This window comes from Tasmannia lanceolata, unplaced genomic scaffold (genome assembly GCF_043159265.1).
Source record: "Tasmannia lanceolata isolate RefF3 unplaced genomic scaffold, GAP_Taslan_0.1 ptg000002l, whole genome shotgun sequence".
Taxonomy (NCBI): domain Eukaryota; kingdom Viridiplantae; phylum Streptophyta; class Magnoliopsida; order Canellales; family Winteraceae; genus Tasmannia; species Tasmannia lanceolata.
The window spans coordinates 1,485,810-1,513,015 of NW_027518679.1; the positions used below are offsets into that span (position 1 = coordinate 1,485,810).

Consider the following 27,206-nt stretch of genomic DNA (forward strand, 5'->3'; position numbering starts at 1 on the left):
TTCCGAAGAACCGAGCCTTGAATGCAAAAGAACCCGAAAATTCCGAAAAATTTTATGTTGTAAAGCCTGATGAACAATTTTTCATAGCCTAGATGGTCCCCTAATCCCGTTTATATCATTCATTTGGAGGCCCTGATCTTCTATTTCATTTTTCCGAAATTTACAAAAATTACATAATACCCCTGAGTTTTTGGTATTGGCACTCCTCTATTCGAATCCCCCTGCGCTCTAATGTATATCGGCATGGTCCTATCTTGATATTGTCACTAACCCATTTTGTCTTATAGTGTTTAAGAGAGAGAGAGAGAGAGAGAGAGAGAGAGAGCTAACAATGGTTATTACATTTCTTGAGAAGTTCCCATGAGTCATTTAGGACAGAAAAGACAAGCTGAAATAGTGCTATTATCAAAATGTGGGCGTGTCGATAATCCCCTCACTCTCAAAGGCCGCAAAGAAAAGAAAAGACAAGCGGAGTGTGCCAAAACCAAAAATGATGCTGCCAATATCATTTCCCTTTTAAATGAAAAAAAATATTTATATAAAGAGCCAAATGTTACCCCCTTTTAATGTTCTATTGGAAGTTAATAAAAGTCAATTTTCAAAAAAAAAAAATAACACTAGGGAATTCTCAGCTTTGCATTGGTTGTTTAATATTACATGGCTCTAGGGAAGAATAAACAGTATCATTGTTCAGATATGTTCGGTATAGAAATTCCCAGTATTTGTTTAGCACGTGGTCTTCGGGTTGCACCTGTTTCCACTTGCCTGTACAAAATATTGCATGTGCATCTGCTCCATACCTAAGCCAAAACATGAAAAAGAATCGTATGAGAGCAAATGGAAAATAATGAATGAATTTGATGGATACAGAGCTGAGCTCCTATGCAAAAAAAAGAGAACTAACTTTCCAACACCATGTAGCTGGGTCACATGTGTCCAGTCTTCCTCCAAATATTCCTTCGAAAAGCGCTGAATCATTTTTGCCCGTTTCGTTTGCAATCCAAGATGCCGTATCACCTTCTCGATCTCCTCTTCATCAACCTCTGTTGCTGTCTTTGCATCGGGGCAGAGTCTGAAGAGATCCTCCAGCACTTTTGTAACCTGCAAGAGATGCACCTATTAGAAACTGACACACAAAGTGCACAATATGTGTATTCTGTTCAAAATGTGTTCTTAAAAAGGGAAACCATGATCCCAATGCCCCTTGCAACTCAATTACCAGCTCTTGCACAACCACAATAGTCATGCCCAATACATAACCAATCTGGCTAGGCCAAAGGTCAAGAGAACTTTGCTTTCCTGTGGAAATAACAGTCAGCTCTTGCTGTAAGGAAACCCCGCAATTCAATTTATAATGTATGTGTTCCAAGACATGTCCTTGGGTAAAACAGTACCAAAAATGTCTGCATGGTACTTTTAATCAAACCATATGAACCACATATAATAACAGAAGCAGAGAAAGAAGATCTCAACTGCTGTTCTATGTTGTTGAAGTAGTGAGTGCTCCTAACTTCTCTGGACGAATGAAGCTTGATATAGAGGCTTGCATATTATGCTTTTTTTATAAAAAAATTTGAATGATATTTGCATATTCCTGCATGTGGACGATGATCAAAACTGAAACGGAAAAGGATGGAACGGATGCGTAGTTATGGTGACAGAAACTCAACTTTTGAATGAAGAAATCGGAATGATGAACGGAATAATAGCAAAAGTAGTGGCTTTCAGCATCCGAGGAAGCCACCTGCTCTGCAACTTCTCCCTGGAGATTGGCTATGTAAAGGTTGTGGGTATTACAACTTTAGAAGAAGAGAGAGATGCAGGCAATGCAATCGGAACAAAGCATCTGGGCATCAAAAAAAGGAGTCCGATAGAGACAGAGTCTGGACATATGATATGGCCAGAAGGAGGTTCCATTGAAGTATGTAACGATGGTGACATTCCCCAAGTAGTAATCACCGGAAAGGAGGTTGCAAAAGAATGGTGCTACTAAAGACTTCGTCTCATTGGAAAGATAAAAATGGAGAAGTGGACGGTTAATGAAATAGGGGAGTAGGCCAAATGGTTCTGGAATATCCCGTTTCTACCTGAACCATATGTTTTAAATGCGCGAGAAATTCTTTTTGGTTTCGAATCGGAGGCCCAAGCGATGCATGTATTCAGTAGAGGGGCTCAAGCTTATGGAAGTCACCTACTCTCACTGAGTCCTTGGCATCCGGCGTTTGAGACGGGCGGTTCGTTTTTACGGGATTCCATTGCACGCATGGGCTTCATCTACCGTGCAAACTCTAGGAGGTATTTTCGGAGCGGTTTTGGAAATCAAAACCAGAGGGGAAGCATTCTCAATGTATGGAGTACATGTCAGGGAAGATTTTTACAATGGAATGGAGATTCCTCCGTTCATATGTTAGATTAAAGGTGGAGAATCACTGGTATTCTATCGGCGTGATGGGTGAACATGACGAAAATTATCTGATGGGAGCCCGGCCGGCGAACACTAAGCCCAATCATTATCCGTTTGAGGAAGATGGTGAAATGAATGGGATGAAAAATTCAAAGGCAATGGAGTCCAGATCTAGGCTAAGTTGTACTCAAAAAATGGCCGGCGGATCGGAAAACAGAACCACTGTCGGTCCGACTTTGTTCGGAAACAACTGGAGGAAGACGAACGGTGATCCGTCAATCGACGTTGGATCAAAACCTGACGGCGGAAATGAGATTAATGACTATGATTGGCAGGCTGAACGGAAAAGAAAAGGAAAAAACATTGTAACCGTTGATCAGGGGATGAGGTCTGATCAGTTACATCCATCCACTCATTCAAATTTCAATAAAATTTTTGATTTGGCGGAAACTTCAAAGGCGGCTTATCGTCGTCTACTGGAGAGGACACGTGTTGAAGACCGAATGGATGAACCTGTTCGTACAGATGCCTTGGGAAGAAAAGGAAGGTTAATAACTAGGACACGTGTTGCAAATCAAAAGGTCGAATGTGAGGTGCCTTCACACTGAAGCAACGATAGGAACGTGATGCCAAATGCTCCATTGAATGTTATTCGGACACGCGTCCCGGATTGTGAGACACGTTCTCAGCCTGAGATGACTTCTGGCAGAAGCAAGGTAATGGAGTGGGAAACACGTCGCCTTAACGATAAGCATAAGGAGGATAAGAGCACAGCTATTAGACGTAATGAGACACATGGCGGAAAGTATCCAATTGATAAAAACACATGGCTATCATCCAGAAAGGCCCACTCGCATGCGATACAAATGGAAAACATGCAGCCCCAGTACCGGAAACCGACTAGAAACAATGTATTGGTTAACAATGATACTGGATATAGCCGGTCCAGAAGACAATTTATCATGAGAAGAGCCGGTCGAAGGTATATGAATTATAGATCTCGTGGAAGAACAAAAGGGGGTGCTAACAATTCGATTATCAAACACAGACTGAATATGTTGTTTGAGGAAATTTGGTCGGAGAATCACAAGCGTTGAAGATCCGGTGTCTCTCCCTCACGGGAGGAGATTGTTCACGAATTCTTAAAACTGAAGTCTAAAAGATCTGCGGTGAATGTAGGAAAGCCTCAACAGTTAGGGGAATTAAAACCCGCAGATCTGGAGGAGCACGCGGATCCGAATCAAGACATTCAAGCTGAAACGGAATCATTCAGGCCCAATCAGGAAAACATCTTGCTACAGGTGGAGGATCCGAATCAGGAAATCCATGCCGAAACAGTATCATTCAGGTCCAATCAGGAAAACGTCTTGTTACAGGCGGAGGAGGAAGTATGTTCCGAGCCCAAAGAAAAAATGTCCGATCTTGGGGATGAGGGGACGATGAATCTGGGTGATGAGATTATGGGGTCATCGAGAACTGATCATAAGCATAGCGATATGGTTGATCATGCTGAGAAACTTAATGAACCGTTGTGCCTGGAGATTGAAGTGGTTCCTGAAACAATTGAGGACTCCTTAGATCAGGAATTGAATCAAAAGATTAAGGAGGCGATGGAGATATCTATGCAGGGGATTGACTCAACTGAGGAATCAACAACCCTGGAACATGGAAAATGGACAGATAAGGGGTACGACATGGGTAAAGAATACAAAGAAAAAGGGGTGGTGATAGAAGTGGAGCCGGCTACCATCGATGACTCTATTGACAGTGTGTTGAATCGAAATATTATGGAGGCGAATGAGAAGTCATTGCAGGGGGAAGATTCGACTGAGGAATCATTGACTCTTGAAAAAGAAAAAATGGCGATCATGGGATCCAATCTGGGTATCGGATACAAAGAAAACGAGGCGGCGACATGGAGCATCCTTGAGGACATTGACATGCGTGATAAACCCATGAAAACTGATAAGAAAAAAGCGAAGAGGGGCAGCAGGGAGGTCCGGGGTTTATTGTAAACCTTGGATTTCTGAGGGGAAAAGAAGTATATCAATAAAGATTGGTATATGAAATATCAGGGGTCTTGGGACGGACAAGAAAATCCTGGTGGCAAAGGATTTCATTCAGAGTAGAAAGCTCGATTTGGTGGCGATTGTGGAGTAGAAAATTATGGGCGTTACCGAGGAGCTGATCAACAACGTTTGGGGCAGAAATAATAGGGAATGGGCTGCGAAGGAAGCGATTGAAACAGCAGGTGGCATAATCATCATCTGAAGAGTATACTGTTCAATGTGGTGGAAGTTACAATCCATCAATTCGCTATCTCGATCATATTCAATTCTGCTCACTGGAACGAGAGATGGATGCTTACAATCGTTATGGGCCGGCAAAGGCAAGGGACCAAACTGCTCTGTGGCCGGAATTGAAGGGGATAAGGGATATCTGGGAGGGCCCGTGGATCATAGGGGGTGACTTCAACACAATCAGGTTTCCGTCTGAAAAGAATAAACCGGGGAGGATCACAACCAGTATGAAACAATTATCCAATTTCATTCTGGATAGCCAGCTGGTCGATTTGCCTTTGGAAGGTTCCAGATTTACCTGGGCAAACAATCAAGAATCCTTGGTGAAGTGCCGACTTGACCGCATTCTTATTTCGAAGGAGTGGGAGGAGATTTTTCCTAAAATCTTTCAGAGGGCACTCCCTAAGCCCACTTCTGATCACAACCCTCTTCTTCTGGAGATGTCGAATCATTCGGGCGGGCCAAGACCATTCAGGTTTGATTTGGATTTATGTGAGATCCCAGGGTTTGATGAAAAAATCAGTAGATGGTGGAAGGAGATAGAGGTGGACGGATGGGAGGGCTTTAAATTTTGCAAAAAACTAAAACAGCTGAAGATGAAGGTCCGCGAATGGCAGAAAATCGAAGACGAGGAGAGCAAATGTCGAAAGGTGGAGGTATTCCAATTATTACAGAACATGGAAACTAATGAGGACACTGCATCATTAAACCCATCTAAGAAGGCGGATAGAATCAGATTGATGGAAGAATATGACAAAATCATTCGACGAGAGGAGATAAGGTGGCGTCAGAAATCTCGAGCATTGTGGCTGCGGGAAGGTGATCATAATTCAAAAAAAATTCACAGAATGGCAAATGTCCGTAGTAGAATCAACGTCATTAATTGCCTAAAGATGGGAGATGAATTAGTGGAAGATAGTGAAGATATCAAGGGCCATATTATATCATATTTTTCCAAGCTTTATTGCAAGGAGTACGCATGGCGCCCGAAAGTTGAGGGGCTGCAATTCAGATCTATAGAGTCCAGGTTGATGAATTGGAAAGGGGTTTCTCTGTCGAAGAAGTTGAAGCTGCGATATTCTCAATGCCGAAAGACAAAGCTCCCGGACCCGATGGATTTCCTAACGCCTTCTTTCAGAATTACTGGACCACGATCAAGGATGATGTTATGGCCGTGATGCAGGAGTTCCACGGTCGTGGTAAATTAAATTGGGAATCAAACACAACATTTATCAGTCATACCCAAGAAATGTGGTGCGGTAAGGATTTCAGACCTATCAGTCTCACACATAGTCTATCCAAAATCATTTCCAAGATTCTTGCCAAGAGGCTAAAATCAGTCATGGGGGACCTAATCTCGAAATATCAAGGAGCATTTGTGGAACGGAGACAGATTCTAGATGGTGTCTTAATTGCAAACGAAGTTATTGATTCGGTTAAGAGGCGTGGGGATGGAGGGCTGTTACTGAAAATCGATATGGAGAAAGCTTATGACCACATGGATTGGGAAGCTTTGTGGTTCATGATGCGGAAAATGGGATTTGGGGAGAAATGGAGGGGATGGATGCAATCTTCTATATCTACGGCTTCTTTCTCTGTTTTGGTGAATGGAGTGCCTGAAGGGTTTTTCAAAAGTAGCAGGGGATTAAGGCAAGGCGACCCGCTATCTCCATACCTTTTTATCATGGTGGTGGAAATCCTCAGTCAAATGATAAAAAAAGGCAGAGGCAAAGGGATACATCAAAGGTATCAAGGCTAGCAGTAACTCGGAGTCCATAACTCATCTTCAATTCGCCGATGACACGTTGGTACTGATAGAGAAGGACGAAGAAGCTGTACGAAATGTCAAAAGAATATTCAGATGGTTCGAGTCTGTATCGGGGCTGAAGATAAACTTCTGCAAAAGCGTGCTGACCGGTGTCAATATTGATGAGGGTAGCATTAACTGGTATGCGAGAATTATTGGGTGTAACTCTGGAACCCTTCCTATAATGTATCTGGGCCTCCCTTTGGGCTTTGGGATCCCATCCATTGCTCAATGGGACCCAGTTGTGGAAAGAATTGAGAGAAAGCTCGCCACGTGGAAGAAGAAATACATTTCTTTGGGAGGTAGGATCACTTTGATCAAAGCTGCTTTAGCTAATATGCCCGTATATTTCATGTCCTTGTTCCGAGTTCCATCTAAAATAGCTCAAAAAATTGAGAAGTTACAGCGGGACTTCTTGTGGGAGGGATATGAAAGCTCAAAAAGGTTGAAACATTTGATTAATTGGAAGAATGTTACCAAGCCGAAGAAACATGGGGGGGTTGGAATTGGAAAAATTAGGCTTTGAAACAAATCTCTTCTAGGATCATGGCTATGGAGATTCGGGAACGACAGAAATGCTTTATGGCACTCTGTCATTAAAGATAAATATGGAAGGATGTGGGCAAATGGAATGCGAGGACACCTAGAGCCGGCATGGGATCTGGAGCCTGAAAATCAATAACATCATGCAAAGTGGAATTTGAGGCCTTAATACGATTTCGTGTCGGAAAAGGGGATGACGTTCGTTTCTGGTGGGATTTATGGGTAGGAGAAAAAATTCTGAAAGAGGCTTTCCCCAAACTGTTCATAGTGACGTCAAAGAAGGATGCAGTTGTATCGGATTATATGAATAGGAATAGCGAAGGGAGACGAGTCTCTTGGGACATCAGGCTTCGTAGAAACTTGACGGACGAAGAAATCAGTGACTTGGCTGCCCTCCTGAAGTTAATTGAAGCACAATATTGCAGGAACGTATATGACCACCGTATTTGGACACCTGAAGAGAACGGTGAGTTCTCGGTTAAATCATTTTTTTCAGCCTTGAACAATGGCCGAAAAAAGGCATCTAGCACTGCTTGCATTTGGAGATCCAAAGCACCCCCAAGGGTGATCGCATTCGCATGGACAGTCCTTCACAGAAGTATAAACACCTGTGACCAGCTAAAGAGGAGGAGAATTCACTTGGCCTGCAGGTGTGTTTTGTGCAACAACGCGGAAGAATCGATCGATCATTTACTAATTCATTGCCCATTTTCGTACCGACTATGGACCGGGATGATTGGTTTGTTTGGGGTAAAATGGGTGCTACAAAGGTCAGTCCGCAGAGTGCTTATTGGGTGGACGGGAGGAGCTTTTGGTGAGGTGGGACAAATATTCTGGAAACTGTTACCTCTTGCTATTATTTGATCCATATGGAAAGAAAGGAATGAACGTATATTTGGTACCAAGATCAAATCTACAGACAGAATCACCATTGAAGTTAAAGCGCTACTCATTTCTTGGGCTAAAAGTATCAGAGGACTCCCTCACGATACAGGCTTGATATTAAAGCATTGGAACACAATCATATTTGAACGGAAGATGGTAGAGAAAATTTCACCGAAATGGACAGCACCTCCGGAAGGGTGGATAAAATTGAATTTTGATGGTAGCGCTAAGGGCAACCCCGGTCCGGCTGGAATTAGTGGAATTATCAGGGATGACAAGGGACGGATGACCATGTCGTACTCGGGGCCAATTGGAGAATGCGACACGAATGAGGCGGAAATTAAGGCTCTACTGTTTGGGATTAAATGGAACGCTTCAAATCTCTCCAAGCCTTTAATCATCGAGGGAGATTCAACAAATGCTATTGCCTGGGCAAATGGCAAATCGAAGGGGCCTTGGAGACTCGACAATTACATTTTCGAAGTAATGGACCTTGTACAGCTGATTCACCCCTCTATTGTGCACAAAAGGCGAACAGCTAATAGGAGTCTGACGTGCTAGCAAAACAGGGTGTAACTCTCGATGCTATGAGCATTAACATTCCGGGATCTGTAATGGGAGCTGGGGCTAGGTAGATAAATTTTGATTCTGCTCCTCACATGTACTCTGGCTGATGGGCCTTTTCTGTGTAGGGGACATCTTGTCCCCATCTTCATTTCTGCATTAGATTAATAAAGTTACCTTTCAAAAAAAAAAAGAATAGGAAAGATATGTTAGAAACACTGGAAATGATATTGGGAATGGCAATCCCAGGGCTTGGCTTATGTGACCAGACATCTGAGTCATCGAAGGAAATGGATGTAATTGCTACCCCAAAAGAAGGTATTTTTAATACTAGATTGAAATTCCAAAGTAGACACCGAAATTTCTTTTATATTGTTAACTTAACAACTTCTCCAAAAGCTTAAGCTGTTGGAGAAAGGTGTCATTTATCTTTTATACTTTTTAACACTCCCCCGCACGTGTGGCCCACTTGGCAAACACGTGGCACATGTGGTCCCACTTTGAGCCGACCATCGCATGTGGATTTCTGCTATCCGGGAGGTTTGACCTAGAGACCTTTGGCTCTGATACCATGTTAACTTACCAACTTCTCCAAAAGCTTAAGTTGTTAGAGAAAGGTGTTATTTATCTTTTATACTTTAACATATATAATGACAACTAAAGGTTGACTTGTCTGAAGGATAAGGCAGATTGAAATTCCAAGGTAGATGCGGAAATTTCTTTTATATAATGACAACTAAAGGTTGACTTGTGTGAAGGATATGGTGAAGGATAGGCAGCTCCGTAGTGTAGCACATAACTTCAAAGATTGTATGACAAACACATTATGAAAGTTTAAATCTCATCACCTTTTTTTCTAATATAACAGCACATCGGAAGTAGCTGTTCCATATTTCCGTACTCATGCAATAGCACACATTAGTCCAACCACGGAACTTCTTAAATGTGATGCAGCATTGAAGGAAAAAGCAAAATACTAGCTGACTTATTCTTCTTCTCCTTGGCCTAACTACCAACAAAACCCTAACCCTAACCCCTCCCATTCTTCTTCTCCTCCCTAAACCAAAACCCTAACCCTAACTCGCCGGACGCCAACCCCCATCCCCTCCAACTCTCAAGGATTGAAACTAGTAAACAAAGCAACATTTTTTCAAATTTAGATGAGAAGAGAAAAGACTAATTTGCTTCAACAAATGACAGCAATTTGTAAGCTTTTAGAAATATTAATCAGTTAACACTAGCCAGTTGATTTCCTTGGCAAAAAAAAAAAGCTTTGGCTGCAGTGAAGTAAAATAAGAACGGAACTAAATATGATCAAAGATTCTTACTCGAAATTCACCTGCACTAAATATGATCACAAATTCTTACTTGAAATTCACATGCAAGTACTGAACATGAACTTGGACGCATAAGAATGAGCTAGTCAAGAAAAGACTTAACTTTCCAGATTTAAAGTTCAATAACTTGCTAGATTGAGTCAACTCGAAGACACTCCTTTGCAAGGATCCAATCAGTTTTTGAATTTCAAAATTCAAAACATAGAGTCAATCCGAAGTGGATATGATGAAGCTTTAGCTGATGTCAAGGCCAGAAATCGTTGTACGAATGTCACCTCCATGTTGAAAAATCGAAAAAGCAATAAAGTAGAGAAACTGCTACAAAATCTTTTATGTAATCTCTTGGGTCATGACTCTATCCCCCCCTAAGCTTCCAAAGTTAGGCTTTTCCCGCACGTGTCAGTACTTAAAGATTTTGATGGGACGCCAAACTTGGAGAAAAGGCCTCTCTCTCCAGGTGTAGCTTCCTTGGGTCTTTTCGGAAACGTAATTTATAGCCAAATTCACGTTGTTCTTGGATAAGTACAAACTGCTTTTATTAAGCTAGATGCATGTAAGGTCAGTTTGCTTGAGAAGGGTGTTCGAGGTGAGGAATGAGTATTACGGCTTTTTGCTCATTTAGGTTGTTCCAGCCGCCAACTATTGGCGGTGGGCTCTTATACCTAGCTCCAGGTGTAATGTTAAGTCTCTTTGATTGCTTTTTAAGTCAAGGCTTAACAGGTAAGGCTTTAGGCAACCTTAGGCTGAGAATTTTAGCGGTGAATCTTGGGCTTTGCTCTCTAAGGCGACTTTTGAACAAAGAAAAGAGGAATGGATGATGAAGAGCCCCTTGAATCGTGCCCTGGTAATCGATGACGCAATCTTTTTATAGAATTAATGGTGTTGCACTCCATTATCGACAAGATGAGATGAATGACTTACGTTGATGAAGAGGCAATTGCCAATTCTTTCCTCAACTGCATTGGTCGCCAACCAGAGGATAGAAGGCGTCGAAGCAACGTTTGGCACGCCGTTAGGGATACGACCCTAGCCATAGTATAAAACATGATTGAATCCCGCTCATCCCCTGGATTTCTAGAAAGGTCAGTGGGAGAAGACGAAGAGGTTTTTCCTTCCTCTTTTCTTCAGGGATTTCTGGATGGGCTTCAAAAAGCTTCGCGCTAAATGAAGGAAAGGATTTACGATCTTTGTTGAAGATCACAAAGTTTGGTATTTTGTTTTGCCTGGTAATTTGAAGGGAAGATAAGGGGGAATAGGTTTGGTTCTTTTGTTACAACATGGAGTTATCTCCTAGGCCTTCATACGATGTAATTTCATGGGAGACTTCTGGTCCCTTTCTTATGTAATTCTCGTATAATCTATCAATATATTTTGTCATCTTTCAAAAAAAAGTTCAATAACTTGCGCTTTACGCATCTGACCTAAACAAAGCTTGCAATTTATGCAAAAGTGACTTTAATCAAACATGAGCATGAAATTGAATGGAGGTTTTAAGTTGTGGGAATGTTTTGAAACATTTTTGTAATTTTATTTTTTTTAAATTGACTTTTATTAATTGCAAGAAATGATTAAAACGAAGGGGACAAGTTGTCCCACAAGCAGACGTAAAATACTGCAGAATTTTTTTTTAATTTCGGCCGAAATAGTTTGATTCCGACCGCAGCCGAAAGGAAATCGATTTGAATTAAAAACTTATGAGATTTCACCTGAAATTTTGGGAATTCATCCGAAATTCCAAGATTTCGCCCGAAATTTTGAGATTTCATCTATATTTCAATAGAAATTTGCAAAACATGCACCTTTCAAATAAAAAAGTATAGTGTTCGTCGACAAGTTGATATTTCGATAGAAACCCAAACAAATATCAATTCCACTCGCAGACAAGGTTTTAGCTTCAGTGTCGGTCTGGGCCAACACTGAAACCAAAATATTTTGGTTCTGGTGGAAATTTCGGCAAAGGACTTGTAAAATTCTGTATAAAATGTCGGTATTTTTAAAATTTTGGCGGAACTATTGTAAATATGCATGAAAATGAAATTTCAGAATTTTGGTGAAATATTGTAAAAACCCGAAATATTGTGTAGTTCGTTTGTTTCAACCAAAATATTTTGGCCAAAACGACATGTTTCGGCTTCCTCACAGAAAAGAGGAGAACAATGAGATTTCGTTAAGATATTTCCAAAAAAACAACAAAAAAATATAAAGAGAAACCCACTGTGAAGAAACTTACCTGGATTTGGTTGTCGACTTCAAAGTTTTATAAATAAAAAATTAATACCAAAACCGAAATGTTATAAGATTTCAGCCGAAATGTTTTCGCGATTATACAAGATTTCGGCCGAAATTCATACTGAAACCGAAATACTTTCGTCTCGCTGATGACCGAAATCAAAACCAAAATTTACCCGAAACAACCGAAATATTTTTGTTTCTATCCCCACTGAAACGAAATCTCAATGAATTCCTGCCACGTTATTATTTGCCTGAAATTTCGACTGAAATACTAAAATTTAATCGCAATGGTTGGAACGACAAAAAAATGGAAAGATGTTATGATTTGCATTTCATTTCATTTCATTAATATAGGGAATGATATTTGGTCGGCAACATTATTGAACTGCACAACAAAATAATTGTATCTTATGCATGGGATGTCAGATCAGCATGGGACCAATAATACCACGTAACTCTATGGTATTGACATAGAGATGGGGTCCTTAGAGGGGGGACTAGTCATTATACTTTCTTGTACTTCATTACATTAATTCTTCATCAACTTTACAGTTCAAAACATGTGCAACAACGCATGTCACTAGGTGTTCGATGTGATTATGCTATTATTGATGGGTTTTTTTCTGCTTATGTGATTGTTTCTAAGTATGTATTTGTGCTTACTCTAGTATTCCCAAAGTTTCTTCTTAAAATTTCATCATTTGCAAATGTTTCCATAAGTTTTCGTGATTTTACAAGATTTCCAAGGAAACCGAAATGTTTCCGTTTCTGTGCTGACCGAAATCGAAACCGCAATTTAAAACCTTAAGCAGTAATCAAAATGAGCACATGAGCAACAAGATCTACCAATGAAGTTTTCAACTCTAGATCAATCTTAATGAGCTCACAAAATAGTAGTAATTTGCAGATTCATGGGTATTTCCAGGAACAAAATACAACCCAATACTGTCATCAGTGAGTTGAAATAAGATAAATGCCATCGGCCAGATTTGTGATCTTGAAACCCAAGCAACATTTACAAATTTTGACATATTTTGGATGCCTTCACAGAAGTTTGCATGAGCACAATTAGGCAAGATGCCTTGAACAACCCACAAGTCTCCTAAACTATGTCAAAATATCCTTGCCAAATTGGATTCACTATCGGCTGTACTGAAGGACGGAGCATGGCTCCTCAATCTTCATCACGTGTGATGGAATAATTATCCTCGCCAAATTGGATTCACCATCGACTGTACTGAAGGATGAAGCATGGCTCCTCATCTTCATCGCGAGTGATGGAATTATTAGTCATTCCAGCCCTCACAAAAATATTGCCCATTTAAAATCTTTGTCCTGCTTTCAACTCCTTCCTCCTTCAAATACTTGATTTGTTCTTTGAGGCTATCCATTTGACTACCCGTCTTCATCAATACTCTTTACTCTTCCACCAAACCCCTCAACGGCATCCTACTCCTATACGAAGACATTCCAACTTATGGCTCTAATAACAATTCGATGTAGGATGGGTTTATGGGAGAAGAATTATGAAAACTGAATTGGGACTGGATTGGTGGGAAAATTCAATCAGAAGGGTCAACTAGATGAAATCCAAGGAGAATGCAGAGAAATTTGAAAGCAGTAATTTTTAGGACTATTAGGGTGTGAATAACAATCTTTAGGAGAGTTCAATATTCAGAGAAAATTTGAACAAGATCTGAAGGAGAGATTTGTCTGTTCGTTTATTTTAAAATAGTAATCTGTTCTTTTTAGTAGCTAAGTTGGGATTGAACCTCCGACCTCGGGGTTGAAGAACATAGTCTTTACCAATTGAGCTTGAGGCTCAACCCCTTAAACCAGTAATCTCAGGACCACGAAATTGAAAGATGAATCAAGAAGGACTGAGATTTAACTAGACCTGGACGTCGGATTGGAGATCGGGGTTGAGCATTCGAAATTGAAAGAAATTCTTAAAACAATGCCAATATTGCAAGGAACAGATTTTCGAGAGTAGAGGTGGTGGAAAAGATGAAGATGACAAAAACTTGAAGTGAAGTAGAAGAATCTAGATGCAAAGTAGCAGAGTTGCAAAATTACAATCTATGTGGTGCTCTGTAATTTTAGCATTTTTCTTTGAGTTTGAAAGGCAAATACCATTTCGAGGAGCTATTACCGCCCTAGTTCGTATGATGTTGCAAGCAGACAAACATGGGAGTGTTGTTAGTGTCAATGAGGCGTCGCAATATCATTTCCCTTAGTAATTCATCCGTTAATTGATTAAACTAATACGTTTACTACTAAAAGTTTAGACATGCTCAATAGTTTTACTAAATCATGTGACATCTTTCTAATTCACTAAATTTTTTCAATTTTATTTTTTTAGCAAGATAAAAAGAATTTATAGCATTTTGTAACATTTATAAGTCACTTTACCCTGATTTGTTTACGACATTTGACAAGTATAGGACTAGATCATAGTTGCCGGAAACTACTTGGGCAGGTGGGAAACCCGTTTCCCCTAAAACACGTTTCTCGTGGGTGGGAAACTTTCCCATAAAAATCAGGAAACGCGTTTCTAGAACGTTTCCAAAACATGATAAAAAAAATTAGAGAAATGTTTTTTTGTGTTTAAATCTACAAAACCACATATTTCGTGTTTTCCTTGTGCTTCATGTGTGTTTTTTCTATCGCTTCTGAAACGCTTCTAAATGCATTTCCTAAGACGCTTCTCATACGATTTTCTATTGTTTTCACGTTTCTCGTTTCCCCTATATTTTTTTTCTTGTGTTTCCCGTTTCCGTTTCACGTTTCGTTTCCCAAATTTGTTTCCCACCATGGTAACTATGGACTAGATACTCCAAAGACGTAACATCATAACACTAGGCAATTGGTATAAGTTTCACTCCAAAGACGTAACATCATAACACTAGGCAATTGGTATAAGTTTCACTCCAAAGACGTAACATCATAACACTAGGCAATTGGTATAAGTTTCACTTCCTAGGTCGGAAGAACCAAAGTGAGAACCCAATGAGTAACCTTTTGGCAAACATAAGTTCTCACCGCCTACATTGAAATTATTGACATCAAAGAAGGCGCATGTAGAAGTTATGGTAGACCCAGAGATCCAAAATGAGGGTGCTCTTCTAGCATATAAGTGTCATAAGTGCAAATGGATGAAATAATGCTCAGAAGAGTAATGGTATAGATATACAGAATGAGGCCACTGATTAAAATCCATACAGGATGAGTAAGAAGGAATATCTCAACCACCAATTCATTTTGAAATTACAAGTAATGTTGAAGAAGGCAATACTAAATAAGAGTTGTGCAGCTGGAAAGAAGAATGAATCCTACTTTGACTCGGTCGTGATCAAGATCATCAAATAATTTATAAGACTTAGTCAAATTTACATGAATTTAGGAACATACTCTGCAGTGCCCAAAGCAATTAAAAATGAAAAGTGCCTGATAAGGGCCAAAAAGAGCCCCCAATCACCAACATGTGGCGTTAGGACCTATTTGTAATAACATCGATGTACATGGGGCAACAAGGTAACAGCTGTCCTCAACCCAAAGTTCCTAATCAAATGAAGGACCGACACCTGTCTCCGAGGGTACAAGGGTAAAACAACACACGAACCCTTGTTATAAATAGCCTACGACAATCCCAAGGGATCCGAAATTTTTCACTGTTTAGAGACATTACATCAGCATTACATCATCTATTGTAATAGCTTAGGTCAGCTCTTCCAAGGCCATCTCAATAAATTACTATTTTTAGACCATAACAGATTGGCGCCATCCGTGGGACCCGAACAAAAAGCTGTCCCATACCTCGGAAGATGGCAAGACGGAAGAGCGCCCGCAACACCGCCCGAGCAGTTCAACCAATGTTAGAACATATTCCTCACACTACGCGACTTGCATCCCAGGTCGTGATACCTCCTCCCCCAGCAACTACGAGGCGGAGTTCTTCCCACATCGGACAGCCTTCTTTGATGCCAATGCCTACTCCCGAACAATTCCAGACCCTTGTTCAACAGGTGACTCTCCTAGCGGATCAGTATAAGAACCTAGTGCAACAACCACCTCACCAAGCTGGCCATAGCAATCCGCACCTCCGGCGAGAACCAAGCTTAGAGGCTGGCGATCCCGTACCTTCTCAACGTGAGCCTAGCCCCGCAATTCGTCAGATAAGCGGGCTCGTCATTCTAAGACGAGGCAAGCACCTTCAGACGGTGGCCATCGCCACAGAACTCGCTCACGCTCACTCAGCCGACAACGAACTAAAAATGATCGCAATGATCGAGCCAAACCTCGACATCGTAGGAGAAGCCCAGAAAGCCATTTGGGCTCCGTTGTAAGTCCAACCGTGCAAAAAGATGCTGAGAAGGATGACAGATCGCCTAGAAGAGCCAATACCATGTTGTGAAAGTTCGAAGAAATTGACAACCGGATCAAGGAGCTAGCCAAAGGTCGTAATCTGTCCGCACACAAACCGTTCACCAGTAAACCACCCTTCACGGAAAGAGTGCTAAATGCACCAACCCCTCGGGGGTTCAAGATGCCTTCCATCCCGCAATACGATGGAACTTCGGACCCCATCGATCACCTAAAGACATTTAGAACCATAATGCTCTTGCATGGTGCTTCCGATGGTTTCCTCTGTAGGGCGTTCCCCAAAACTCTCATAGGAGCAGCTAGGGACTGGTACTCCCGGCTGAGGCCGGGCTCCATTGACACCTTCGAGGAATTCGGAGACGATCTAGTCCGATATTTCATGAACAGTAGAAGGCCCCGAAAAACTGCTGCATCCTTAATGGCCATGAGACAAGAGAGAAATGAATCTCTTAAGGCCTTTGTAGGCCGGTTTAATAGAGAAGCTTTATAGGTGCTGAATTTGGATCCGTCCGCCACTATGAACGCTCTGCTCGCTGGGGCCCAGTCCAATGATTTCAGGCGATCAATCGCCCGAAAAAATATGTCGTCCTTGGCAGACCTCATAACCGGAGCAGAAGAATATATTTCTGTAGAAGGGACTCTGGCTGCCCTAAATATAGGACGGGGGGATACAGCCGATGGAAAAAAGAAAGGCAAGGAAGAAGAGCAAAACCCCATAAAGCAGCGCCGAGAAGAACGACCACAAAGGAGGGAAGAGAACTACACTCCATTCAATACCTCAAGAGCTCGGATACTTGCGACAATCATAGAAGAAGACTTCCTCAGGTGGCCAGTGAAAATCCAGTCCAAAGGAAAAAAGAGAGACAAATCGAAATATTACCGGTATCATAAAGATCATGGCCATGACACTGACGAATGCCGCAACCTGAAAGAAGAGATTGAGTTGTGGATAAGAAGAGGGCACCTCAAACGCTACATAAAAGAGGACGAACACTACATGAAAGAGGATAGAAACCATAGCCCTCAGAACCGAAGGAGCATGCATCGATCCCGATCTCCAAAAACCCGCAATGGATCAACCACCCCGAGAAGTCCAACAGCTGAGAGACATCGTGTCCAACCCACTGGGGTCATAAACAAGATCATAGGTGGACCGGCGGCAGGGGGAACGTCGTCATCTGCTCGAAAGGCCTATGCCCGACAAATCAACTCAGTTCATACTTCCACAAAGAAGAGAAAAGTCGAAAACAAGATAACATTTTCAGACGCAGATCTCGACAATCTCATATTGCCCCACGATGATAGCTTGGTCATCAACATGCTGGTGGCGAACTGGGAGTTGATGAAAATCTTGGTAGACAATGGAAGTTCTGCCGACATTCTGTACTACCACGCCTTCAAACAGATGTTCATTGGAGAAGACCGTTTAAAGCCGGCCAACTCGGACCTCTTTGGGTTCTTTGGGGAAATCGTCAAAGTAGAAGGGTCGATTGAGCTCCCAGTCCTCGTTGGGGAACCACCCCTGCAAGTGTTCGCCATGGTTAACTTCCTGGTGGTGAGAGCCACGTCGGCCTACAACACCATACTTGGAAGACCCGGACAAAATCTCCTCCGGGCCCTTGTGTCCGCATATCACCAGAAAATGAAGATTATAATACCAAATGGTGTGGGAGAAGTCCAAGGAGATCAGCCCCAATCAAGAGAATGTTACGCCGCAGCGTTAAAGGGAAAGGGGGCGGCAGAGACACTGCCGATCGAGTTACTCGATCTTAGAGATGAGACTCAGGTCGCTGTCAACAAGGCAGCTAAAGATCTCGTATCTATCCCCTTGTACGAACATGACGAAAGCAAGATAGTCTGAATCAGCTCATCTTTAAACGATCACCTCAAGGAGGAACTTGTCAAGTTCCTGAGGGAAAACACAGATGTTTTCGCGTGGACTCCCGCTGATAGACTCCCGCTGATATGCCAGGAATAAGCCCAGAGGTTAGTGTGCACAAACTTAGTGTGGACGCGACTTGCAAGCCGGTGAAGCAGAAGAGAAGGCACTTCGCCCCAGAAAGGCAACAAGCTATTAGAGAGGAAGTCGAGAAGCTACTAAAAGCCGAGTTCATTCAGGAAATCAGATATCCCGACTGGCTAGCCAATGTGGTCATGGTGAGAAAAGCCCACGGGAAGTGGAGGATCTGCATAGACTTCACCGATCTGAACAAAGCCTGCCCGAAAGATAGCTACCCTCTCCCCAAGATAGACCAGCTCATAGATGCTACCTCCGGGCATGAATTGTTAAGTTTCATTGATGCCTTCTCGGGATACAATCAACTCCGCATGTACGAGGAGAACATTCCTAAAACGTCATTCATAATAGATCAGGGAACTTATTGCTATAGAGTCATGCCCTTCTGCTTGAAAAACGCAGGGGCCACCTATCAAAGGCTCGTCAACAAGCTCTTCAGGAATCAGATCGGAAGAAATATGGAAGTCTACGTGGGTAAGCCCTGCAGCGCTTGCAGCCGTCCTCATAAGAGAAGAACATGGGCAACAGAAACCGATCTATTACGTCAGCAAGGTGCTACATGAAGCGGAGACCCGGTATCCTCGAGTAGAAAAGCTAGCATACGCCTTAGTTATGGCGGCCCACAAACTAAGGCCGTACTTCCAGACGCAGACCAAGGTCATGACCGATCAACCACTTAGACAAGTCCTTCATAGACCAGACGTCTCAGGTCACCTTGTGGGATGGGCGATGGAACTTAGCGAGTTTGACATCCGGTATCAACCGAGGCCAGCAGTAAAGGCGCAAGTTCTGGCCGACTTCATTGTTGAATGCACCATCCCGGTACCAAATACCCCACCGGGAGCCAAGGAGATCATTCGACCACCGAGTGGAGAAGACATGACTACACTCGGGGGGCAAACCCGGAGAGAACGTCTCAAAACAACGACAAAGCCGCTCAGAATCCGGAGTCGAACCCACTAGAAACCAAGCCTCAATAGGAACTATACGTCGGCGGGTCATCCAACGAAGCAGGGAGTGGAGCAGGCCTGATCCTCACTGGACCCAATAACTTCACTATGGAATACGCCGTAAGATTCGGCTTCCATGCGACAAACAACGAATTCGGCTTCCATGCAACAAACAACGAAGCCGATTACGAAGCACTCATAGCTAGAATGAACCTAGCAACTACGTACATGCCGACAAACTCAAGGCCTACAGTGACTCGCAGCTTGTCGTTGGACAAATACAAGGGACCTACGAAGCGCCCGACATGCGAATGAGCAAATACCTGGACAGGGTGCGCCACATCAGCAAGAAATTCAAACACTTCGAAATAGCCCGAGTCCCAAGAACCGAAAATAGGAATGCCGACGTACTTTCTAGACTCGCCGCCTCTGGAGATACCGCACTGGGTAGCATCTATATGGAATTTTTAAGGAAGGCATGTATCGATTCTGAAATCATTGAAGTGATGCAGGTAGATCATGAACCCTTTTGGGTGGATGGGATTACAAACTACCTTCGAACTGGAGAATTACCCGAAGATAAGAGAGAAGCGAAGAAAATCATGCAGAGAGCAGCCAGATTCTCTCTCAACGGCGAAGTCCCTCTACAAGAGGTCGTACACTTGGCCATACCTGAAATGCCTTCGCCCATCCGACGCCGCCTATACGTTGCAGGAACCACATGAAGGAACCTGCGGTGAGCACCTTGGCAGAAAAGCGTTAGCACTAAAAGTACTTCTGAGAGGATAGTACTCGCCAACTCTAAGGCAAGACGAGCTTTACATATCTGACCTAAACAAAACTTGCAGTTTATGCAAAAGTGACTTTAATCAAACATGAGCGTGGATTTGAATGGAGGTATCAAGTTGCAGGAATGTTTTGAAACTTTTTTGTAATTTTTTTTTTTTGAAAATGGCCTTTTATTAATTGCAAGAAATGATTACATTGAAGGGGACAAGTTGTCCCACAAGCAGGCGTAAAATACTGCTGAATTTTTTTGTAATATTGTCGACACAGATTTAAATTTTGGCCGAAATATTTTGATTCCAGCTGCAACAGAAACGAAACCCATTTGAATTCAAAAAATATGAGATTTCACCTGAGATTTTGGGAATTCATCCAGAATTTCAAGATTTTGCCCGAAATTTCGGGATTTCGTCTGTATTTCAATAGATATTTGCAAAACATGCACCTTTTCAAATAAAAAAGTAAAGTTTTCATCGACATGTTGATATTTCGACAAAAACCCAAACAAATATCAATTCCACTCGCATACAAGGTTTTAAGCTTTTCAGCTTCAGTGTCAGTTTGGGCCAACACTGAAATCGAAATATTTTGGTTTCAGTGGAAATTTCAGCCGAGATCTTGTAAAATTCTGTATAAAATTTAGGTGGAACTCTTATAAATATGCATGAAAATGAAATTTCAGAATTTTGGTGAAATATTGTAAAAAACTCGAAATATTGTGTATTTCGTTTTGGCCTTGGCATAAACCGAATATTTCGAACGAAATGGCATGTTTCAACCAAAATATTTTGGCCGAAACGACATGTTTCAGCTTGCTCGCAGAAAAGAGACTAATGAGATTCCGTTAAGATATTTCCAAAAAAACAACAAAAAATATAAAGAGAAACCAATTGTGAAGAACCTTACGTGGATTTGGTTGTCAACTACAAAGTTTTATAAATAAAAAATTAATACCAAAACCGAAATGTTTTCGCGATTATACAAGATTTCGGCCGAAATTCATACTGAAACCGAAATAATTTCGTCTCGCTGATGACCGAAATCAAAACCAAAATTTACCCGAAACAACCGAAATATTTTTGTTTCTATCCCCACTGAAACGAAATCTCAATGAATTCCTACCACGTTATTATTTGCCCGAAATTTCTACTGAAATTCTAAAATTTAATCGCAATGGTCGGAACGAGAAAAAAAATGGAAAGATGTTATGATTTGCATTTCATTTCATTTCATTAATATAGGGAATGATATTTGGTCGGCAACATTATTGAACTGCACAACAAAATAATTGTATCTTATGCATGGGATGTCAGATCAGCATGGGACCAATAATACCACGTAACTCTATGGTATTGACATAGAGATGGGGTCCTTAGAGGGGGCACTAGTCATTATACTTTCTTATACTTCATTACATTAATTCTTCATCAACTTTACAGTTCAAAACATGTGCAACAACGCATGTCACTAGGTGTTCGATGTGATTATGCTATTATTTACATGTTTTTTTTTGCTTATGTGATTGTTTCTAAGTATGTATTTGTGCTTACTCTAGCATTCCCAAAGTTTCTTCTTAAAATTTCATCATTTGCAAATGTTTCCATAAGTTTTCGTGATTTTACAAGATTTCCAAGGAAACCGAAATGTTTCCGTTTCTGTGCTGACCGAAATCGAAACCGCAATTTAAAACCTTAAGCAGTACTCAAAAGGAGCACATGAGCAACAAGATCTGCCAATGAAGCTTTCAACTCTAGATCAATCTTAATGAGCTCACAAAATAGTAGTAATTTGCAGATTCATGGGTATTTCCAGGAACAAAATACAACCCAATATTGGTCATCGGTGAGTTGAAATAAGATAAATGCCATCGGCCAGATTTGTGATCTTGAAACCCAAGCAACATTTACAAATTTTGACATATTTTGGATGCCTTCACAGAAGTTTGCGTGAGCACAATTAGGCAAGATGCCTTGAACAACCCACAAGTCTCCTAAACTATGTCAAAATATCCTTGCCAAATTGGATTCACTATCAACTGTACTAAAGGACGGAGCATGGCTCCTCAATCTTCATCATGTGTGATGGAATAATTATCCTTGCCAAATTGGATTCATCATCGACTATACTGAAGGATGAAGCATGGCTCCTCATCTTTATCAAGTGTGATGGAATTATTAGTCATTCCAGCCCTCATGAAAATATTGCTCATTTAAAATCTTTGTCCCACTTTCAGCTCCTTCCTCCTTCAAAGACTTGATTTGTTCTTTGAGGCTATCCATTTGACAACCTGTCTTCGTCAATACTCTTTACTCTTCCACCAAACTCCTCAACGGCATCCTACTCCATATGAAGACATTCCAACTTATGGCTCTAATAACAATTTGATATAGGATGGGTTTATGGGAGAAGAATTATGAAAACCGAATTGGGACTGGATTGGTGAGAAAATTCAATCAGAAGAGTCAACTAGATGAAATCCAAGGAGATTAACAAAGAAAATTGAAAGCAGTAATTTTTGGGACTATTAAGGTGTGAATATCAATCTTTAGGACAGTTCAATACTCAACTCAACAAAGCCTTTGTCCCAAGCTAGTTGGGTTCAGCCTTTAGGACAGTTCAATATTCCGAGAAAATTTGAACAAGATCTGAAGGAGAGATTTGTCTGTTTGTTTATTTTAAAAGAGTAATCTCTTCTTTTTAGCAGCTAAGCTGGGATTGAACCTCCGATCTCGGGGTTGAAAAACACAGTCTTTACCAATTGAGGTTGAGGCTCGACCAAGGTTTTAAATTTCGACCGGAATCCAAAATTTCGGACCGGTTTTAGTGGAGAACGAAACCGAAATCGGGTAAACCAGAAACCCTAAAAAATAAAAACGAAATTTCGGTCTGAAATTTAATGAAAATCCCAAAAAATCCGGAATTTTAAGACTAGTTAATATTTTCTCCCAAACATTTTGGGCGAAATTTAGGAGATAAAAGATCTTTTTATAGTTTCGTCCTATGATTTGTAGACACGGACACAAGTGTCGCTTGCCAACACGGACACGAGTGTTGCTTGCTAACGCGGACACGGAGTGTTAGACAAGGCAAACCCCCAAACTTTAGAAACGGGGACACGGCTAAAATAGAAAGTATATGTAATCATGATTTGTGGATATGGATTCGTGTGTCCAGTTTCGACATGGATACGAGTTGTGTAAATGAGGTAAACACAATATTCAAAATAAAAACAGAATGTCACACTTGACACGGTACAAAAAGATGTCCACACACCCACATTTAGTCAAACACTTCTAGCAATACAAGTAGAAGTGTCCAAATGAGTGTCGACACATGTGGACAAGCGTGTCGTGTCGGACACGGTAGGACACGTGAGTCGGCAATAAATTCGAAGTGTCGGCAAAATCATAGGTTTCGTCAGATTTCGCTAGAAATTTCGAAATTTCGAAATTTCAGTTTAGGTGAGGACCGGAACGCATTCTGAAACCGAAATTTAAAACCTTGGGTTCAGCCCCTTAAAACAGTAATCTTAGTTCCATGAAATTGAAAGATGAATCAAGAAGGACTGAGATCTAACTAGACCTGGGCGTAGGATTGGAGATCAAGGTTTAGCATTCGAAATTGAAAGAAATTCTTAAAATAATGCCAATATTGCAACGAACAGATCAATGTTACCTGGAACGCGATTTGTTCCGGTACGTGGTACGGGAACGGGTACGGGGTACGATGGTAGCCCGATACGCGGTACGACGAGGGTATGCTATGTTGGTTCGCTATTCGAGGTCGCGGGTTAGTTTGGAGCGCTAATTCGGACACACTCACACATATAGATATAATTTCTTATTTTTTTACAAGAATATTATTCCATAGTACACACTGCATATATTTAATACACAAAATATAAAAACCTCATATATGTCATACAAATTTTTTCATAAAGAAAGTTCCCGTTGGAATATATGAATATCCTTCCATAGTTCATACTACATCCATCTAATAAACAAAATAAAAAAAACCTCATGTATGCCCTACATATTTTTTTCAAAAAGAAAGCTCTAGTTCTAATCCAACCCAAAATATATAAAATTTATAGCTCTCTCTCCATCTCTCCCTTAGTCTATATACATCTCTCTCTTTCTCTCCCGCAGGTCGTCATTTTTTGCGATCTGAGTTGCTAGCGAACCACATTTGGGATCATACGACCCCGGATCGCGGGTTGGAGGATGGATGACGAATCCGGTAACTATGGAACAGATTTTCGAGAGTAGAGAAGGTGGAAAAGATTAAGATGACAGAACCTTAAAGTGAAGTAGAAGATTCTACACGCAAAGTAGCAAAGTTGCAAAATTACAATCTATGCGGTGCTCTGTATTTTTAGAATTGTTCTTTTAGTTTAAAAGGCAAATACCATTTGGAGGAGCTATTACGGCCCTAGTTCGTATGATGTTGCAAGCAGACAAACAAGGGTGTATTGCTAGTGTCAATGAGGCATGGCAATATCATTTCCCTTAGTAATTTATCAGTTGATTGATTAAAAGTTTATACATGCTAAATAGTTTTACTAAATCATGTGACATCTTTCTCAGTCACTGAATATTTCCAATTTTATTTTTTTAGCGAGATAACAAGAATTTATAGCATTTTGTAACGTTTATAAGCCACTTTACCCTGATTTGTTTACCACATTTGATAAGTATATGACTAGATACTCCAAAGACATATCATCATAACACTAGGAATTGGTATAAGTTTCACTCCACTGAGTTTTCCTAGGTCGGAAGAACCAAAGTGAGAACCCAATGAGTATCCTTTTGGCAAACATAAGTTCTCACTGCCTACATTGAAATTAATGACATCAATGAAGGTGCATGTAGAAGTTATGGTAGACGCAGAGATCCAAAATGAGGGTGGTCTTCTAGCATGTAAGAGTCATAAGTGCAAATGGATGAAATAATGCTCAGAAGAGTAATGGTATAGATATACAGAATGAGGCAACTGATTAAAATCATACAGGATGAGTAAGAAGGAAGGAATATGTCAACCACCAATTCATCTTGAAATTACAAGTCATGTTGAAGAATTCAATGCTAAATAAGAGTTGTGCAGCTGGAAAGAAGAACGAATCCTACTTTGACTCAGTTGTGATCAAGATCATCAAATAATTTATAAGACTTAGTCAAATTTACATGAATTTAGGAACATACTTGCTGCAATGTCCAAAGCAATTAAAATTGAAAAGTGCCCATCAATGGAAAACTAATAATCTAAATGCAGTGCATTCATTCATACATTGACAGAAAAAGTGAGAGGAAGATAGAAGGGACCTGTCTGCCGGTTGTCAGATTCAGAAGCATGCATATAACCAAGACCCTCCAAGGATCGTGGGCATGATTCTCTTGCAGGAGGCAGAGCTTGGAGCGCGGAGGAATCCATGTCTCCTCAGCAGTTTTTCTTTTATAAGCATCAACCCGCTTCTCAGAAGCAGACAGTTGGCAGGATTTTCTCAACTTTACAACTTTCCGGCGTGGTTTCTCCTCTCTATTTACCCTCTTCACGAATTCACCTTCTGCTGTGTCTTCCGTTTCAACGTGAAAGTAAGGGGAGACAATCCTTACTGGATCTCTGTTCTTCCTCTTGGACGATGCCTTTAATTTGGGCCTGCCGTCTTGTTCTTGGGCAGCAGTGTTAGAAGAGGAGGCCTTTTGGAAATACGGTGAAACCCTCACGGCCAATTGAGTGCTGCACTTTTTGTTTCTCTTCTTCCTCTTGGGGCCGATTTCATTCACAACATTAGTGTTCGTCTCTTTCCCTGTATCTACGGACTTTTGGAAATACGGTGAAACCTTCACCATCAATTGATTGCTGCCCTTTTTGTTTCTCTTCTTCCTCTTGGGGCTGATTTCATTCAGAACATTCTTCTTGTTCGTCTCTTTCTCTGCATCTACAACTTGTCCGTCGTCACCGTTCCACATATCCTCGTCCAGCTTCTTAGGGGGAGAAAGGAGGAGGGATTTGGGCTCGCAATTGCAGGCAATGACAACATTACATGCTTCGTCCCCTCCATTCCTCCTCTTCACCACCGTCTCCTCCTGAAAGTAGGGCGAAACAACCCTTACACTCTCGGATGATGCCTTTAATTTAGGGTTAGAGATCTCCTCCTGTTGTTTGAAGTAGGGGGAAACAAATGTTACACTCTTGCAAGGCTTTCTCTGGGATGATGATGATGATGATGGATTCAATTTAGGGTTAGGGCTTTCCTCCTCGGCCTGTTTTTGGAAATAAGGGGAACAAACAACCCTTTGACTGTTTCTACTCCGATCCTCAGCCTGTTTTTTGAAGTAGGGAGAAACAACCCTTCCACTGTTTATCTTGTTGCCGTTAAAAGAAGGAGAAGAAGGGTTGTACCGGAACTGGGAAATAAAATCCATTGATTCGAGAGCCGTCCTTCTCCGCCCCATCCTCATCCCTTCTTCTTCTTCTTCTTCTTCGCTGATCATCCTAACTTTCACCTGATCGGACGAGGAACAACGCTTCATCATCATCATTTGGAACTGGTCAATGCCTCTGCTCTGCTCTCTCTCTCTATCTTGAAATCCAAAAGCGTCAGACTTTAACACACTCAAGTGGTGTGAATCATCCAACAGGGGGTGCGAATTTTTCTTTACCCTTTTCTCTCTAGTTTCAAGGCACTCGCCGCCACTGTCAGTGCTCTTTCTGGATTAGTGACTGCAGATGACACGCTAGGGAAAAAAAATTGGAGGGAAAAAGAGAAAAACAATTGACAAAAAAAGGCGGTTTGCGAAAAGGTCTTTACTCTTTAGAAAGAAAACCTACTACTGTGATCTTGTCGATCTTCTTTGGGATTGGAATTTATTAAATTAGGGTTTGCTAAGGACAATCTTGAAAACGTGTTTCTCAGCTGGCTGCTGCATTTGAGAGGCCTACTTTTCAGCAGATCTTGTCTTAATTGATTTATTCATTCGTTCGGAGTGGCTGCT

General features: G+C 41.3%; 2 protein-coding genes across 2 annotated transcripts in view; both read right to left on the bottom strand.

The window, feature by feature from the left end:
- Positions 1-27,206, bottom strand: part of LOC143871649 (uncharacterized) — a 67,309-nt gene that overhangs the window by 13,244 nt on the left and 26,859 nt on the right. The window lies entirely within an intron of this gene.
- LOC143882242 (DNA glycosylase superfamily protein) lies at positions 477-27,024 on the bottom strand. Its single transcript, XM_077385738.1, has 3 exons — positions 25,533-27,024; positions 905-1,101; positions 477-800 (listed from the first exon to the last, which is right to left on the bottom strand). Exons 1-3 carry the CDS (start codon positions 26,751-26,753, stop codon positions 629-631), a joined length of 1,590 nt encoding a protein of 529 aa, XP_077241853.1. The 5' UTR covers positions 26,754-27,024; the 3' UTR covers positions 477-628.

Coding starts and splice junctions, on each gene's coding strand:
- LOC143882242 (XM_077385738.1), bottom strand. CDS start 26,753: ATGATGATGATGAAGCGTTGTTCCTCGTCCGATCAGGTGAAAGTTAGG. Junction 1,102..25,532: donor ATCTGACAACCGGCAGACAG/GTCCCTTCTATC, acceptor CATCTCTTGCAG/GTTACAAAAGTGCTGGAGGA. Junction 801..904: donor CAGCTACATGGTGTTGGAAA/GTTAGTTCTCTT, acceptor GTTTTGGCTTAG/GTATGGAGCAGATGCACATG.